Source organism: Peromyscus maniculatus, chromosome 3, assembly GCF_049852395.1.
Source record: "Peromyscus maniculatus bairdii isolate BWxNUB_F1_BW_parent chromosome 3, HU_Pman_BW_mat_3.1, whole genome shotgun sequence".
NCBI lineage: Eukaryota > Metazoa > Chordata > Mammalia > Rodentia > Cricetidae > Peromyscus > Peromyscus maniculatus.
This window is the reverse complement of record NC_134854.1, coordinates 119,674,433-119,693,273: the sequence shown is the minus strand read 5'-3', so window position 1 is coordinate 119,693,273 and position 18,841 is coordinate 119,674,433. Positions and strand designations below refer to the sequence as shown.

Genomic DNA, 18,841 nt, shown 5'->3' with positions numbered 1-18,841 from the left:
GGGGGCTGTGGCTCAGTTGGTAGAGTCCTTGCCTGGCATCTGCAAAATCCTGGGCTTGATTTCTGAACTGCCGAAACAGGCTGACGTGAGCCATGCCTGTCATGCTAGGAATGGGAGGAGAGAGAGAGAGAAAAAAAAAAGAGAGAGAGAGAGAGAAAGTCAAGTCTAAATGAAGCAGGATAATAAGCTAAATTTACTACTGAAGGCCAAATTCCACAGATTACTGAAAGAAATGGGGATTTATTTATTTACTTATCTTGCGGTGTTGGGAATCAAGCCCAAGGCCTCATACATGCTAGACAAGTATGAACCCTGGGCCACATCTTCACCCATGACACAGGATTTTATACAAAGGACAGCGTTCTGTCTGCCCAAGAGGAAACTGGAGCGGACCCTCTGGCGTTCAACCCCAGGGTGTCCATCCGTACCTGCCTAGCAGTTAAGGAACTGTGTCTCTAAAGAGTAGCCAAGATCCTTGTAATAATCACCCCATTTCGGTAAGGTGTTATCCTTACACACTGGCTTCAGCGAGGGCAGTGTTTGGATTGGCCTCTCCTGCACCTGTTGGCCAGACATGAAAGTAGACTTTTCTAACTGTCGGGGTTATTAAACCTCTCCCGTTTCTTCATGAGAGGTGCAAACCTGGTAGGGGAGGGGTGGCACGGGGTTTTCGCACATACAGAGAAGAAGGGGACCCTTCAGCACGTCATCTGCAAGGCCATGCCAAGGCCTGGAAGGCAATGGGTACCAGTTCCGTTCTCCAGCAGCACATCTTTGATTGTGTGGAACACAGGATTAAATAGAAGTCCCAGGTGGATGACTCCGCTCCATCCCTGGAGGCCTGCCTGCAACCCTTCAGTTCATTTCTTTTTTTTTTCTTTTTTTTTTTTTTTGGTTTTTTCGAGACAGGGTTTCTCTGTGTAGCTTTGCGCCTTTCCTGGAGCTCACTTGGTAGCCCAGGCTGGCCTCGAACTCACAAAGATCCGCCTGGCTCTGCCTCCCGAGTGCTGGGATTAAAGGCGTGCGCCACCACGCCCGGCTCAGTTCATTTCTGATAGTTAGGATAGATGGTACACGTGCAGGCAACAGGCCACAGACTAGAATGTCTACACACACATACAGTGTGTGGATGTGTGTGTGTGTGTGTGTGTGTGTGTGTGTGTGTGTGTGTGTGCGTGTGTTCCTTTAGAGAAGGTCTAGCTCATGCTAGCTTAGAATTTGAGGTCTTCCTGTCTCACGTTCTCAAGTTCTGGGATTCTAGGCATGTGTCCTCATAGGAAGCTCAACCAGGTAATTTAACTGTAGTTTGTTTGTTTTGTTTTTTACATCCACATATACATTTTGAATTATGTTTGGGTGTCAGTGTCCAAAGAGGTTCATTCCCAGTGAACTTTTTTAAAGGATTCATTGTTTTTTTATTTCTGTGTATGTGTATTTGCATGTAGTTTTTATTTCTATGTATGTGTGCTTGCCCTAATGTATGTTCATATATGAGTGTGGGTATCTGTCCACAGGATCCAGAAGAGGGCACTGGATCCCCTCGAGCTGGAGTTACAGGTGGTTGTGAGCCACTCAGCATGGGTGCTGGGAACTGAACTCTGGTCCTCTAGAAGAGCAGGAATCCTTCTGAATCACTGAGCCACCTCACCAGCCCCTCAGATTAACTTTGGAACAGTTACTTCTTTGTTACGTGACGTTTCTGCAGGCATTCCTGCTTGGTCCCTGAATTTAAACTTGTACCTTTTTATGCACCTTGGCTTTGGGTTTCAAGGGCTATGGCGCTGATAAAGTGGGGCCTGGGCTTTGCTTTGCTTTGTTTTTTATTTTACTTTATTTGTGGGGGACAGCGTCTCGTGTGTCCTGGGATGGCTTCATGGACTACATCACTCCTTGAACTTCTGCGCCTCTTGCTTCTGCTGTGGGTCTCCTGTGCCATGCGAGAGACTGAACCCTGGACTTCATGCATGTTAGGCAGGCGCTCTACCAAGTGAGCTATGTGCCCAGCCCAGTTTTGTTTTCTTTTAACTGCCCGAGAAACCCCGGTTTCACCCACACCAAGCACGAACAGCAAGGATTGTTTTGTGCTAACAAGTGCAGAGTGTTAATTGCCGGCACTCCCTTCCAGGCGGCCTCTGATGGCAGGTGGCTGATCGCTGCTCAGAGCAAGCTTGAAGTTTGCCACAAGCAGGTGCTCACAGTTGCTGGGGTGGCTTTTTTCCTACACACCACACGTGTGCTTCAGCACATGCAGCGGGTGGCTTTGCTTTTCCCAGCCTTGTGGCTTCCTTGAAAAGGACGGGGGATGTCACATTCCAATCCGGGCTTTCCGGGGTCCATGAGGAAAAGCATACAGCTCAGGAAAAGAAGCTGGGCGTTTGCAGAGAAATCATGGCTTGAGTGATGGCTTCAGCGGAGAGTCAGAACAGCTCCCTTCGGGAATATAGAAAGAGAACACTGGAATGCCTAAGGGTAGGACTCAGACTGGTCAACCAAATAAAATGTAAGCCTGTCCTTAAAACAAATTTTCATCACATTTATTTATTTCATGTACACGTTTATGGGTACATAGAACACATATGCCACATTACACTTAGGGAGGTCAGAGGAAAGCTTCTTGGAGTCCTTCACCGTATAGGTCCGGGCATCTAACTCAGATCAGCAGGCTCGGCAGCAGGTCCCGTTGCCGGCTGCGGCATCTTGTGGACCTGCCAGCCTGTTCTTTCAACTCGCCTGAAATGACAGAGAAAAACCTGTTGGTCTGGTCACTGAGAAACAAGGAGTGCAGTCGTCGCTCTTTGGGCCTTCCGTCTGACTGGGGCCTTGAGAAAGCAGTGCCTCATGACAGCTCTGGTCAAGTGCATCTCTGTAATCACATATCCATCGCCATCGGGGTCAGGAATGTCTAGCCGGGGTGAGCGGGTTTATTGCTAGTGAAAGGCAGAGACATCCCCAGGAGGTCTCCTCACCTCCCAGCTGCTCTCAAGCCCTCTGTCTGCACCCGGAGGTTGATCCAGGTTCACATAAACAGTGCTGCCTGGACAGCCAAAGGGAGGGGCCCTCTGCTCTGAAGCCAGCTCTGGCTGTCCCTGCAAGCTCCGTAGCTTCACTGGGTTCCAGGCTCCCAGGCAAAGTCCCCGGGAGGGTGAGCAAATAATGACCCAGCCACTGTGGTGCACTCAAACGTGAAATCCTGTTTGGTCCTAAATTCTGAACACGATCGGAATTAACCCTCTGGAGTAATGTTCCGTTGCTGGATTCGCTTCTTGTTCTGTGGGGTCCCCGCCCCCTCTGGCTCGTCTATCACGGCACTCCCGTTATAAATGGTAGCTTCGCCCTTTATCAGCCCTTCATCCACTTGCTGGTCATGTCTGATAGGGTTTGTGGTGAATTATTACACCGATGAGCATGTCCAATGCATGGGCTGTATACAGAACAAATTAGAAATAGCACGTCCACAAAACCGCAGCCCCTAGGACGCTCTCCCGCTACCACCGTTATGCCTCACACCCTGCCCCCATCCCATGCCAATACAATGCCGTGTCTGTTCTCAGAGGCATTCACATTCTGTCAGCTTTCATTTTGCTTGCTTTGGGCCTTCTGTATATGGAATTGTAAAATTGCTTTGAGACAAGGTCTCAGTATAGAGTCCAGGCTGGCCTTGAACTTAGAATCCTCCTGTGACAACCTCTCAAGTATTGGGATTACAGGAATTCACCGCCGTACCAGGCTGTGATGTTTATTTGCCCAGTATCAATCAGATTCATCTGTGTTACATGTGGCTAAAGTGTATTTTCTTTGCAATCTCATCATGTCTACTATTAGGAGATGTTGGGGAGGGGTTGTTTTGTTTTGTTTTTGAGATAGGGTCTCATGTTTCCTGGCTGGCTGGGAACTTATTATATAACTGGGATGACTTTGAACTTCTGACATTCCTTGCTTCTACCACTAGCCTTCGAGGACTACAGGCATGTGCTATCACCTCCATTTTTTAGAATGTCAACAACCAAACCCAGGGTTCACATGTGCTAGGCAAGTGTTGTACTGAGTTACATTCTCAGCCCATATTATTGGATGTTTGCATTGATTTCTTTCTTTTCTTTCCTTTTCTTCTTGTCTTACTGTAAACCCCATTCAAGTGCGTATGTTTCTAGGTATGCAAATTTCCAAACAATCTTACTGATTTACCCTCACTCTAGCCTGGATCAGAGTTCTCTTTGACTTTTACCTAGGGATAATTTAGATAGGATCCAAGTTTCAAAACTCTGATTGTCTGGCATCTGTCAGGAGCTCACAGAAGGTGCAATTTGCTTTGACCCAGAATTCTAAAGTTGTTGAATATTTTTCTTCCACTCGTTGGCTGTTTGGGTTTCTCCTTTGCTGCAGCTTGTTGAAGGGCTCGCCTCGTTTATCTGCCAGGCTGTCTGCCTCGGTCCTCCTTTGAGTCTTCCATGGGCATTTGTTGTTGTTGTGAATGTTAAATGTCAAAGCTCAGCGTGCCTCTGTATCAGCAATGACTCTCTGGAAGTGTCCTGTGCTAAGTAAGTCTGTGTAGGAAAGTGGGGTCACATGGTTACAGAGTGTTCTGCACAGCACACCAGATTTGAAACTTGTAAAGGGAGACCTTTGGGATGTGAATGAATGAGTCTGTGTTCTCTCCCGGGAGTGTGTATGTTCCTTAAGGGTCCTGATTGTACACTTGTGAAAATACTTATCTGTCTCCTTCATCCATACACTACTAACAATTTACACCGATAATTAATTATCTTAAACTGGAAGCCCAGTTAAGCTGAGAACACACACACACACACACACACACACACACACACACACACACACACATTTCTAGTGAGAGACTGCAGATTAACAATAGCAGTCTGCTGCTGTGTTTGTTATGGACAGTTGTTGAGTTAAATTCTGATATTTTACATAAAACTCTGCAGAGCTGAACTTTTTTTTTGCTTGTTCACTTACTTGTTTGTTTTTACACACAAATGTCAGGCAACATTCCTACCTAGCTAGTTATCAAAAATTAGCTCTCTGAGTTTGGCAAAATATGATCGCTTTTCCCCAGTACCCAATCAACCTTTCATACGATTAGAACTTTGGGGCTGCCCACAATGAAAAGCACACAGCCAGCCAGCCACCCTTGCTACTAGCACACTGTTAAACAGTGGTCAGCTGGATTAATTAGGGAAGGGAGTGGATTTCAGCTTCTGCCATGGGAGAGAATGGACACTTCTTCATTCTTTATCATTATGTGGTGATGCCCTGAATTGGGTCATGTGGGGCTGGCCACACCTCAGGGATGGCAAGGTAGCCAGAGAAGAGACTGAAATCCTTAGACGGAAATCCTCTATGTATGTCCAGGTCTAACTTTACGGAAAGAAAAGTCAGCAAAAAGTGAACTGCAATTTACCCTTAGACATGTGATCAGCGTTGCCAGAGAATTATTTAATAAATTACATGACATGTTCTATTCCTTAGCAGTCTCAGGTAATTTTGCCAAGTGTAAGTTAATGTGTTTTGTATGTATGTATGTATGTATGTATGTATGTATGTATGTATGTATATATGTATGTGTAAACGTGCACATAGAGACCAGAGGTCACCCTCAGTATCAATCCCCGGAAACTATCCACCATGTCGTTTGGAGACAGGGTCTCTCACTGGCCTGGAGCACACCAAATAGGCAAGGTTGGCTGGCCAGGGAGCCCCAGGAGTCTGCCTGTCTCTACCTTACCAGCACTAGGATTGCAAGCATGTACCTGCTGAGTCCAACTTTGTTATGTGGGTTCTGGGGATCAGGTTCTCCTGTCTACGCAGCAAGCACCTTACCAGTTAAACTCTTTTCCCCAGCCCAGTGTGTTTTAAGCATGTTTAAGGCTATTGGGCCAAGATGGTTTTTTGGTATATTAGGTGTATAGTAAGTACAGTTTTGAGTTTTGAGATTTTCAACTTATGGTGGGATCATGTTATCTTCTTCTTGAGGTTCCCCTTTTCCCATGCTCCAGTGTCTCCTGCTGTTTGGCCGTTTCGGAGTTAGCTTTTTGGAGGATTCCCATGGTGCATCCTAGGCTTGCCTCAAGCTCATGATCCTGCTTCAGCCTTCATGTGCTGGTGTTACAGGCACACCCAACCCCACACCACACCCAACACCTGCTTGATTGTCTAACACCCGTCTTTTTGTCTGGCTCACATTACCCGTTTTCATCTAAGATCTCCAATGTTTATAGTTGGAAGGACATGAGAAAATGAAGCCTTCGTGTGTAAAATGTATGCTTCAAAGAGCAGTAAGATAGAATTCTCAGAATTCTTTTCTTTCCCGTGTTTTATTATTTAAGAGCAGGTCTTACTGTAGGCCTAGGCTGGCCCGGCCTGGAAATTGCTGTGTAATTTAGGCTGGCCTCAGACTTGGGAACCTCCTCAGTTTCAGCCTTCCTAGTGTGTGTGTCATCAGACCTGAAATCTGTGGTGGCAGCACTTCCTCTTCCTCTTCCTCCTCTTCCTCCTCTTCCTCCTCCTCCTCCTCTTCCTCCTCCTCCTCCTCTTTCTCCTCCTCCTCTTCCTCTTCCTCTTTGCTTCATTTTCTTGGTTTCTTTTCATGCTGTTCGTTGTTTTACTTCATTTTGTTTTGAAGCAGCATCTTATGTAGCCCAGGCTGGCCTTGAACTCACTTTGTACCAAACTACTGATCCTCCTGCCCCTAGCTCCCAAGTGCTCCAATTAAAGGCATGCACCACACCCCCAGATTGTTGGGAGGACAGTTGTTTTCTAGTGATCCCAGTGGCCTCACATACACACTAAGCAGGTACTCTGTCCCTGAGCTATGCACCCAGCAACCTCAGGTTTCTTAAGCTTGGCTCTATTAACAATGGAATGAAGCAGTTCTTTGCAGGTGGGGGCTATGCTGTGCCCTGTAGTAAAGTATTCTAGCCTCTACCCAAAACATACCAACAACAGCTTCTTAATTGTAACTATTAAGAAGGCTGCTTTGCGCTCACCACCTGAAGGGCAAAATCACCCCAATTGAAAACCACTAATCTAGCACATCCCTTTAATCCCAGCACTTGAAAGGCAAAGATAGATGGATCTCTGAGTTTGTGGCCAGCCTGGTCCACAGAGCGAATTCCAGGACAGCCAGGGTTAGATAGACAAACCCTGTCTTGAAAAAAGAGAAAAGAAAAGAAAACCACTAATCCAAGGAGATCTCTTAGATCTCTTTCTTCTTTTTGATCTTAATGAACTTTATTTTTAAGAGCTTTAAACTTGAAAGAAAATTGAGCAATAAGTGCAGAGTTCCTATACAGCTCATCTCCTTCCAATCCATCACTTCTCCTAAGAGTCCTATCTTGCAGTAGTACGGTGCATTGGTTATAAACATCCATAGACAAGTGTTATCTAGATCTACAGGTCCTGACAAACGCCTAGTGTCGTGTATGCTCTTTCACAGCACCATATAAATAAAATCACTGCCTTAAACACCTCCATCCTCTACCCTCCACCCCTATGATCCATTTCTGCTTTGCTCCTGAAGCAGAGTAGGGTATAGGTGCCCGTGAGGTTCCAAGACCTCCCCTCCCTTTCTGCTAAAATCTGGAGACACTCAAGTCCCTTATAGACAGTAGTCTAGTATCTGCACGTAACCCACACACATTCCTGTTTGAACCACAGCTCAATGAATTATGCTCACTACCATGAAACTGCTATGTAGGTCATGGTTGCTCTATTGTTTATACCATAATGACCAGGAAAAATCAGTCTGTATTTGGCACAGACTCAGTCAGTTATTAATATTTTCAATCTGTAGTTGGTTGAGTCCATGGGTACAAAGCTTCTGCTATGGACAACTCATAGTTGGCTCCTCTCTTAAAAAAAAAAAAAAGCTATATTATATTTTTAACTTATGTGTTTATCTGTGTGTCTGTGTGAGCTATGCATATGTGAGTGCTTGAGTGCTGTGTTTGTGGAGTTCAGAAGAGGGTGTTGGGTCCCCTGGAGCTGGAATTTCAGATGGTTGTAAGTTACCTAAGAGGGATGCTGGGACGCAAACCTGGGCCCTCTGTAAGAGCAATGTATGTTCTTAATGGGTGGATCATCTTTCCAGCTCCTGCTGGCTTCTCTTTAAACTAGCTGGAACACCTTGAAATAATCTCCACGGAGCTTTTCTATTAATGTGTCTGTATTAGTTGTCCCTCCATGGTTGATTAGTACAGAAGAAGGCTCTCAATGCATGAATATTCATTGTTTAGAATGATAGCTCACAATTAACCTTTGGAAATTTATTGATTTATTCAACCAGCCTTTCTAGACAAATAACACTCACATTTCACAACGAAGGAGGATTGTATAAATATCACATCGTATGACTGGGATAGGTTCTAGCTGACTAGAATAAAAACCGTTCTTGAGAAATCTTGGCAAAATGACATCTTCAAGACGAAAATTCATCTTTGAAAACTCTAACACAGGCAGTAGTTGTCATCTGAAACACAGAGCTGTTTCTCTGTATAGGCGCTAGACACAGAATGAGCTTGTATTTGCCAGTCATTCATTGATTGCTTCAGTGCCAGAAAAGCCTCAGTGTTTAAGATGTTTGCATTTAGTGGGGGACAAAGGACCAAAACTATCTTGAAGAGCCAGAGCTCCGAGGGTCCATAAGTACCTACTCTCATCGGTGAGCTTGTTGGATAGAACGGTGATACAATGCCTCCCTTGCTTCCCCCACCCCGACTCTTTCCTCTTTTGTCTTGACTGTATTTTTTAACTCTTTGGAAATTATTTCTTATTTATTTTATGTGTGTGAGTGTTTTGCCTGATGGTATGTATGTGCATCACAGGTGCGCAGTGCCTGCTGCCTTCAAAATTCAGAAAGTGGGTCAGATTCCCTGGAACTAGAATTAATGGATGGCTATGAGCCTCCCTCCATATGCATGCTGTGAATTGAACCCAGGTCCTCTACAAGAACAAGTGCTCTTAACCACTGAGCCATCTCTCTAGCCCCTTGCATTTTTATAACTCAAAAGTCAATACACCATATGAAAGTTCTCCATGTTAGGCACGCATTTTATGCTTATTGTCAAGTGAAGAAATAAATTTATGAGAAATACTAACTAATAATAATACTGAAGTCTTCATTGCCACAAAATTAACTGTAAACAAAGCTCTCCTAGATGCTAATCTTGAAACATGGGTTCTGGAAATATGCCTTGTGGTTCACCTGGATCTGAAATTCATCGGTATCCATGGGTTACTGGCAATGAGTAACAGCAAAAAGTACTGTCCTATCCCAGTGTGGTGGCTCCTGCCTGATATCCCAGTTTTCAAGTCAGAGACTGGAGGATCATGAATTTAAGAGGCCAGCCGAGGCTACATAGCAATACCCTGGCATCCAAAATCACCAGAGAGAGAGAGAGAATGTGTGTCAAAGGGCTTTGAAGGACGGAGCCTGAAATTATTAAGAAAATAAATATTAGCCCTAGGAGTTGACAGTTGACCTTTAATATGAATAAGTTGGATTGTAGTCTATTTTGATTTTCTGGAAGCACAAACCAGTTTTCCAAGATTGTCAGTTTGATTAAACCCTGCCGCTCAGATTCCAAGTGAGTGGAGAGAATTATTCTTACGTAAGAACAGGAGCCAAGTGACTTTTTGTTTCCTGTAGTGATTTAGAAAGCTCAGTGTTTCCCCTTCAGGTAGGCCCCACCCTCTCCTTAGGAAAACACATGGAGAGTGTGTCAAGCCTGCTTCACCTTCCTCAGCATAGACATCTGGCAATAAAATGGTTAACGTAGACATTGCTGTTGCTCTTCGTTTATTTCCCTGTCACCCTCGGAAATGCAATGGGCCAAGTCAGCCATGTTTGGAAAGTTCATCTCTGTAGAAATCTCTTGTAGCTAGAGTTTTCCTATCTTGCCCACAGTCAGGACAAATCTTTGTCACCCGCCAGTCCCACAGCCGCTCAGACCCAACCAAGTAAACACAGAGACTTATTTTGCTTACAAACTGTATGGCCGTGGCAGGCTTCTTGCTAACTGTTCTTTTATCTTAAATTAACCATTTCCATAAATCTAAACCTTGCCACGTGGCTCGTGGCTTACCGGCATCTTCACATGCTGCTGGTCATGGCGGCGGCTGCAGTGTCTCTCTGCCTCAGCCTTCCACTTCCCAGAATTCTCCTCTCTCCTTGTCCCACCTACTGCCTGCCTGGCCACTGGCCAACCAGTGTTTTATTTATTGACCAATCAGAGCAATTTGACATACAGACCGTCCCACAGCAATCTCTAGAATGGATAAAACTAGAAAACAAAGGGGAAACTTTTCAACTAAGTAATAGGCGGGAGCAAATATCTGATACTAAATGGTAGGTGTAAGCCGCACAGATGGAGTGGAGGCCATGTTTTGATCTCCAGTTTCTTGTTCTTTTCCTTTCTTCTTTTTCTTTTGAATCCCTACCATAATATGGATGTGCGCTCGGTCTATGAGGGCTAGATGATTGATTTGAAAAGAAATTTACCCGGGGTCCGATCTGGGTCCGATGTATGCTCCTCCCCAGGCAGGTTCTTGGGCTTCATTATCATGGGTAGTGTGGTGACTTTAATGAGCTGCCCCCCATCATCCAGGCATCTGAATACTGGATCCCCAGATGGTGGCTGTTTGAAGAGGTTTAGAAGGTGTGGCCTCCACTGAGGGAGAGCATTGAGTTTTCAAAAGACTCGCTGTTTTGCGTTCGCTCTCTGCTTCCTACATTCAGCTCCAGATGTGAGCACTTTGCTTCAGCTGCCATATCTGCTACTTGTTACCATGCTTCCCTGCCATTATGGCGATGAATGGATGTTTATGTCTCTGGAACCGTGAGCTCAAAGTAAACCTTTCCTTCTATAAGTTGCCTTGGTCATGGTGTTTTATCACAGCCACAGAAAAGTTACTAATACAGGAAGTTAATGTGAAAATGCCTCAATGATAAGTTTCAAAATTTGTCAGTGTGTGTGTGTGTGTGTGTGTGTGTGTGTGTATTAGTTATTCCATTGCTGTGACCAAATACCAGACAAGAATAACTTAAGAAGGGAAAGGAGGGCTGGAGAGATGGCTCTGAGATTAAGAGCACTGGCTGCTCTTCCAAAGGTCCTGAGTTCAATTTCCAGCAACCACATGGTGGCTCACAACCAACTATAATGAGATCTGATGCCCTTTTCTAACATTCAGGCAGAACACTATATACATAATAAATAAATCAATCTTAAAAAAAAAAAAGACGGGAAAGGATTATTTTGACTCGCAGTTTGAGGATGCAGTTCATCATGTGGAGGTCATGGCAGCAAAGTTTGACAGCGTGAGGCAGCTGGTCGCATTGTACCCATAGTCAGGAAGCGAAGAGAGGTGAATGATGGTCATCAGTTGGCTTTTTCCCCTTTATCAATCCCTGACGTCAGCCCATGGGATGGTGCCACCCACATTCAGAGTGGGCTTTTGCTCCTCATTTAAACCTTCTTGGAAATCTCCTGATATACACACCCAGAAGTATGTCTCCATGGTGGTCCTCAAACCTATCAAATTGACAGACAAGATTAGCCATCACAGGGAATGAGGGGTTGTGCCTTTGAGGGGTTGAGAATGCAACCTAGGACATCCTAGGACAGTGCCTTGGGAAGACAGCTGGGAATCAGTGTTAGAACACAGTGGTTAAGAACCTGGCCTTCGGAGCCAAACAGACAGGCTTCTAATGCATGTCTCGTCTATACAGTAGCCATGAACAGTTAGCAAGTGAGTCAGTGTCCCTGAACCTCACAGCTTTACCAGGAAAACATGGAGAATAATAATGCCTTCTGCATGAGAATATTGGCATCCAGCCTACCATGAGGAAAATAATGTCCCTAAATGTACTACATAGTTCCTGGTACTTAGCCTTTCAACAAACTCTAGCTAGTGGGAAGAGAGGAAGATATGGGAGTTGGGGAGAGGAAGAGTTAGCATGACTCTGTGTGGAGAACACCAGGGCTCTTGGGGTTGGAGCCACCTTTCCATGTATGTTTCCAAGGAGCTAATAGACCTTCTAGAACCATGTTTACTCCTTCCTCAAATACTCAGAGCAGCTAGAGAATCTGTTCTCTCATATAGCATATGACCAGCTCTCACTAGCTCATATTCTAGGATCTCCACAAAGACCACACCTTTCTCTTGACCACTCAAATTTGTCTACTTTATATAGAATTTGTCAACTTTATAATTATAGAATATTTGAACTGTATGTAAGTGCATTTTAGTTTACTGTGGGTGATGTGAGGGGTCTTGTGGGTTCATCAGAAGCATGTTTTCCCGTCATCCTCTTATATTCCAGTGATTTCTGCAGAAACTAACTTTTCAAAGCTGGTTGGTTGGCTTGGTCTATTGTATTCCAGGGTGGTAGAGAAATAACCAAAGAGTGACAGCAATGTATATGTAAGCCGTTTGATTGTAGGATGTCCATATTGAAGAAATTGTAGACATTCTGTTGATGGTTCATTGGTGACTGGTGTTCCAACACGCTGAATATTAGGAGCTGCGAGAGTTGACTAGGGTGATGCTCCCAGAACACAGAAAAGCAGGCAGTGGAATATGAATAATACTGTGTAAAAGGAAAATATGAACTAAGTGCAATTCCATTCATCCTATGCAATAAAATTGATGCTCACAGAAAGTATTGGAGGCTTGAAAGTATATGTGATTGTCTCACTTGAGGGTAGTCTCTAGTGAGTGACAGAGACCAAGGTCCTATAGTAACTATTCGGATCTCTTCATTGGGAGAACCTGACTGGATATCTTTTCAGGTGATATTCTGATATCACTGCATTGTGTTTCTTCCTAGTGATGAGAATGCCAGGAAAGATTTGAAGACACTGCCAGTCTTTCCAACCAAAACCCTCCAGGAACATCCATCACTCGCTTACTGGTAAGCCAGGACCGCCCCAAGCTGAGGCCATGGCCTGCACTGAGCACTGGGTACTTAGCAGGCAATTCAAGAGAATCACCTTTTTCTTTCAAATTACTTGTATTCCTTGTAAATGTAGTCTCTGTGGTTTTTGCCTCCAAACTGTGAAGATGACTTTACTTTGCACACACAAAAAATACTAAAGATGATAAAACATTCTATTTGGAAAGCTTTAAACATGAAAACTGGAATACATTTTCCAAATATGCGGGGAAATTAGATACAAAGCCCACATTGCATTCTAACTCTGGGATCTTCTGAAGAAATCACTGATGAGTGAAAGTTTCTTTTTTTTTAAAAAAGTGGAGGGGGGAAGAGGAGGTGACGATTGGTCTCAGACAGATGCCTATAGTCTCACAGATTACGCCTGGGGTGTGACTGGAAGAGCTACCTGAGATGTAGGGTAAAGCTGAGGAAGGCTGAAACTTCAGCGTAGTCTCTCTTCTTACAGGATAAAACTAGACCTTTCTTTACAGCACTGTGTCCAAAGTGGTGATAAGAATAATATTTCAAATAGTGTTTAAACTCAAAGCAGGATTAATTTTCTGAAAATAGCTTTTTTTTAAAAAAAAAAAAAAAAAAAAAAGAACAAGTCAGTCTCATATAGCTCAGGCTGCCTGAAACTCTTTATGTAGCTAAGGATGAACTTGAACTTCTGGTTTTTCTGCCTCCACCTCCTAAATGCTGTGGGCCACCATGCCTGTTTTCTGTGGTCCTGAGGATTGAATCCAGGGCTTTGTGCATTCCAGTCAAGAACTCTACCAACAGAACTCCATCTCTTTTTAATTGACAGCAAGAGAATAGTTTTCAGGCTCAAAATTACCTCAATAATGTTCTCCACCTAGTATTTAGTATTTGTACTTTATATCTAGTATGATGCATCTAGAATATTAGTTTTTCTATTTGAGAATCATCTTGTTTCCTCTCCTAGTAAATGACATTCTAAAGATATGAATATGAATTATATAACAATATTAAAAGGTAAAGATCATAATGGAAGTAGTCACGTGCTGAGCTCGTGAACAGGAGTCCTACAGAAACAGCAGAAGATGCCACCCTGGCTCCCAAACAAGCATGTTCCTCTCAGGTTTTCAGGAGCTGCCTGACAACAGAGAGATGGAATCCGGGTGTCGGAGAGTCACCCGTCACCTTGCTTATTTCTCTGTTTTGCAGTGAAGACAGAGTGATCGAGCATTATTTGAAAATCAAAGGTCTGACTCGGGGTCAAGCTGTGGTCCAGTAAGTATCATTTTTTCTTTTTGCTTTAGACAAAGTTTTAAAGAACACATCTTGGGGATTCCATACCTGAGTGTTACAGTTCCCGTGCTTCCCAGTGTGGGACAGGTAACAGAGAGGGAAGTGTTGGCCACCTTGGGAATGGTGACGATGGTGATGGCAAGAACTGGGCATAGGTAAGGTGACTTAGCTTTAGAATTCAGGCACAATGGTGCCAAGTCTTCCAACACTTTCAACGAGAAGGCAGAAATTGTCTGTGACTTGACTTTGGATGGAACTCAGGGTAATACACTTGCTGTGTGGGAGTTCTGCTTCTTCTGCCAAAAGTAGACCATAGTCATTACTCGGAGACAGACAGACAGACAGATGATTGATAGATAGATCTATAGATGATAGATAGATAGATAGATAGATAGATAGATAGATAGATAGATAGATAGATAGATAGACAGACAGACAGACAGACAGACAGACAGACAGACAGATAGATAGATAGATAGATAGATAGATAGATAGATAGATAGATAGATAGACAGATAGATAGATAGATGATAGTCTCCTGTAGACAGGCTGACCCTTAGCTCACTAAGTAGCTAAGGAGAGCCTTGAATCCCGGCTCCACTTGCCTCCTCATTGCTGGGACTCTAAGTACCACCACACCCAGCTTCTGCCATATTCGTTGACTGTATAGAGTTACCACTGATTTATTATTATTTATTGTATCTTCACTTAATACAATAAACTTCTAAGTTTATAAAAAGGCAGTCTGCTTTAGTTCATGACTATTCCAGTAACTGGAGAGTAACTCTTAGGGCCGTAACTTTAAGAGGAAGAATAAGACCTTTTGAGAGTGGCATAGGTCACGTGAGAAGTAAGATGAGGAGCCAGGTCACCTGTCCCGTGGAGACATCCCAAGGATGACACTGAGATGAATATTTACATTCACCCTCTCTCCCCTCTCCTCAATGCTGATTTCTGAGGGGTTTTGGTGCTTTGAGACAGGGTCTTATGACTGGCCTAGAACCTCCTAAATGCTGAGGCTACACTCATGTGCCACCATACCTGGCTTAAAAGTTGATTCTTACCGTTTGTGTATTAAGTGTTTGCCTTAAAAAAAATATTTGCAGTATAGGGCTGGAGAGATGGCTCAACAGTTAAGAAAACCGGCTGCTCTTCCAGAGGACCTAATTCAATTCCCAACATTCATATGGTGGCTCACAACTTTCTGTAGCTGAGGATTCTAATGTCCTCTTCTTGTGTACATATGTACATGAAGAAAAAAATACCATATGCATAATAAGTATAAATAGGCCAGGTGTGGGGGCACATGCTTTTTATCACAACACTCTGGGTTCCAGGCCAGCCTGGTCTACAGAACAAGGTTCAGGATAATCAGGGCTATACAAAGAAACCCTGCCTCGGAAAACCAAAAGCAGAGGTGTGGGTGTGGGGGGGCTGCATAAATAAATAAAGCTTTTTTTAAATTTACAATCTGGGTGTTTTGATGCAATCTGTAAGTTGTAGAAACCTTCACTATATTTATTTTGTTAGAAAACCCCTGGCGTTTAGGTAAGGTACAAACCATATTACTCCCTACAGTGGTTTATTATTCTGTTTCTGCTTGAGTCAACGATCTTAGTCATGGCTAAAGGAGAGGAGAAGCCAATTGTGTTTCCTGAAATCAATTTCCCCCCAAAGGCCCTTTGGCCGTGTTGATTAACTCACGACATGCGTCTATTTTCTTTAGGTACATGAAAATAGTGGAAGCCCTACCTACCTATGGAGTTCATTATTATGCAGTGAAGGTAAGTGCTTCCCTTTTCCAGAGCTTTCCACAGTGCTCACCAAGCTGTGCAAGTCACTCAACAGCACCGGCTGTCTAAAACAACATCTAAATGTGTATGTTAACTGTGTCTAGAATTTGCAATGTTTTGTTTTGTTTTGTTTTGTCTTTTTTTGAGACAGTGTTTCTCTGTGTAGCCTTGGCTGTTCTGGAACTTGCTCTGTAGACCAGGATGGCCTCGAACTCACAGAGATCCAAGTGCTAGGATTAAAGGCATGCACTACCACCACCTGGCTTTAATTATCTTTTGAAAGACTTTTTTACTTTATTTTTCTGTGTGTGAGTGTTTGCCTGCCTATATGTCTGTGCACTACATGCAAGCAGTGCCCATAGCGGCCAGAAGAAAGCATCAGATTCCCTGGAACCTGAGTAACAGAGGGTTGTAAGCCACCATGTGAGTGCCTGGAACTGAACCCTGGTGCTATGGAAGACCAGCCAGTGCTCTTAACTACTGAGCCATCTCTCCAGCCCCAAAATTTCAGCATTTTAAGTAGAATTATTTTCATAAATGTTTTAAGTCTATTAATTTTTTTTAGCAAATTATAAAGCACATTGTGTTTGTAAAATGCTACACTCAGGTGCTTTCCCAGACGTATTCTCTCTTAGGTCATTCTCTCTCTCTCTCTCTCTCTCTCTCTCTCTCTCTCTCTCTCTCTCTCTCTCTCTCTCTCCCTCCCTGCCCCCTTGCATGCTGGGTATTGAACTTAGGACCCATAGCATGCTAAATTCATACTACAGACCTTCCCCTGCATTCTAGGTCACCCTCCCATCTACCCGTAGTGATTTTGTTTTCGGTTATTTGCCTCTCCAATGCTCCCAGCTCTTTATCTGCTCCCTTCTCCGAGTGACAGTCATGCCAGTCTTCAATGTTTCTGCAAACCTCTGTGGGAACTGCTGAAAATTTTGCAAATTTTGCAGTATCACATCCTCATCAGTGTGCTTTGTCCTCTTACATTGGTAAGCAGGAAGAAGCTGGCTAAGAAATATTTTGATGATAAAAGATGAAGCATAAATGAACAGAATTTTGTTTAAGAGAAGCATAATTTTATAACTGATTAGCTCTTCAGTGAGTTTTAATATCATGACAATGTTGATATCTTTACCATTGCAGATGTCAGGAAAATCAGATAATATATACTTTCCTATTGAGGACACCGGTGCTAAAAATGTATATTAATTTAATCTTAATTCTCACTGATTATGCTTTGCATGCACACATGCCTAAGCCTATATTTTTCTTTCCCTCTGTCAATACATTCTTTTCATTGGAAAAACCCAATAAAAAATTTAGAAACACATTGTATTTATAATAGAATATCATATATATCCACTCCTCACATGTATCTCAGACTGATTATTCATGCTGGGAGTTGTCCATCTCCCCAAAAGGTATTCTTGCTTCTCCCTGTTCATTGTTGATTGTACTCTGAGCATTGGGCTTTAGAGCCTCTGTCTTTCCCTTGGTAATCCCTGGGAAACTCTCCAGCCTTTATAGCTGCTTGTTAGCTAAGGGAACAAGGAGTCTTTTTAAAATCATAACTAGCTTCGTGCTGGATTAATTCTTGGTTGAATTACATTTTTTCATCCTCTCCAACAATTTAATCAAAGCAGTAATGCTTCATTCTTTTGGATGATAATAACAGTATTGGCTTTGTGTGTGTGTGTGTATTATTTGAAGAGACATTAAGAAAATATTTCAACAAGTTACATTTCTCAGTAAGGTTCTATTTACCAAGGCAGATTTATTTTGGCTTGTTGGCACTTGTTAAGGAAAGAAATTGATTAAACAGTGCTTTCCCTGTAGAAGACTTTCCAGATCTTGGGTCTCATGTTTTTGTTTTTTGGTTTGTTTTCTACTTTTTAGGATAAGCAGGGACTTCCATGGTGGCTTGGGATCAGCTACAAAGGAATCGGCCAGTATGATTTACAGGACAAGGTGAAACCTCGGAAAGTAAGTGGGAACCACTGCGGACACTCAGAGAAACCTTGAATGTTCTAGAACCTACAGCATCACTTTCAGGGGCACCTTGAACAATCTCGGGTAGTAAACTTTGCTAAGTGAAGCTGGTATAGAAGCTATTCGTGTTAAATGTAACTTTAAAAAAGTAACTCATTGTGCACGGTCTACACAGTTCCATAATGAGCCGTCTTTCCATCTGTTTGTTGAGATAGGTTCTCATGTGGCATTAAATGATCCTTCTTCCTCTACCTCCCAAGTGCTAGGATTGAACGCTGTCTGTTCTGAGGCCATAACCTAAACTACACACTAAGGTTCGCCTACAAAGCTAACCACAACCTGGTTTACAGCCCCCACACTTTCGTTTAAATCCAAAGTTTTTGTGGCAATTATTTCTCAGTGAATGGTTATAAGCAATCTTCCTGCAATTGCAGCTATTTTTGCTGGTCTTTGTTTTCACTGTCTTTTATAACAAACATCTGCTTTCTGTAGAGAAAAAGAAGAATTCATGAGCTAAAGGGCCAGAATCTATCAGATTCGGGTTTTCCAAAGCTAAATAAGTTACTATTTATCATTATATGCTTGTAATCCTAGTAGTTGAGAGGCAGAGCTAAGAGAATCAGAAGTTAAGGTCATGCTCTTCTAGTATGTTGTGAGTTGGAGGCCAGCTTGGGCGACATGAAACTCTGTCTCCAAAAAAAGCGGCTATGAAGCTGCCACTCTTACCTCAAGTGTAAGTGCAACGTGTACATTGTCAGCGCTGATGAATCTGTATAGATCACCATCCAGTGGCTATTGGTCTCCTTATGTATAGTGAGATAAAGACCTACTCACACTGCTC

The 18,841-nt window shown here is 43.3% G+C and overlaps 1 protein-coding gene across 8 annotated transcripts in view; it reads left to right on the top strand.

Moving 5' to 3' along the window:
• Frmd4b (FERM domain containing 4B) overlaps positions 1-18,841 on the top strand; it is a 338,430-nt gene that overhangs the window by 283,787 nt on the left and 35,802 nt on the right. For all 8 annotated transcript variants that reach the window (XM_006972576.2, XM_006972575.4, XM_076567443.1 and 5 more), the window contains 4 exons: positions 12,842-12,925; positions 14,138-14,203; positions 15,948-16,005; positions 17,908-17,994. In XM_006972576.2, coding sequence (XP_006972638.1) covers positions 12,842-12,925; positions 14,138-14,203; positions 15,948-16,005; positions 17,908-17,994 — 295 coding nt within the window. The remainder of the gene's footprint in view (positions 1-12,841; positions 12,926-14,137; positions 14,204-15,947; positions 16,006-17,907; positions 17,995-18,841) is intronic.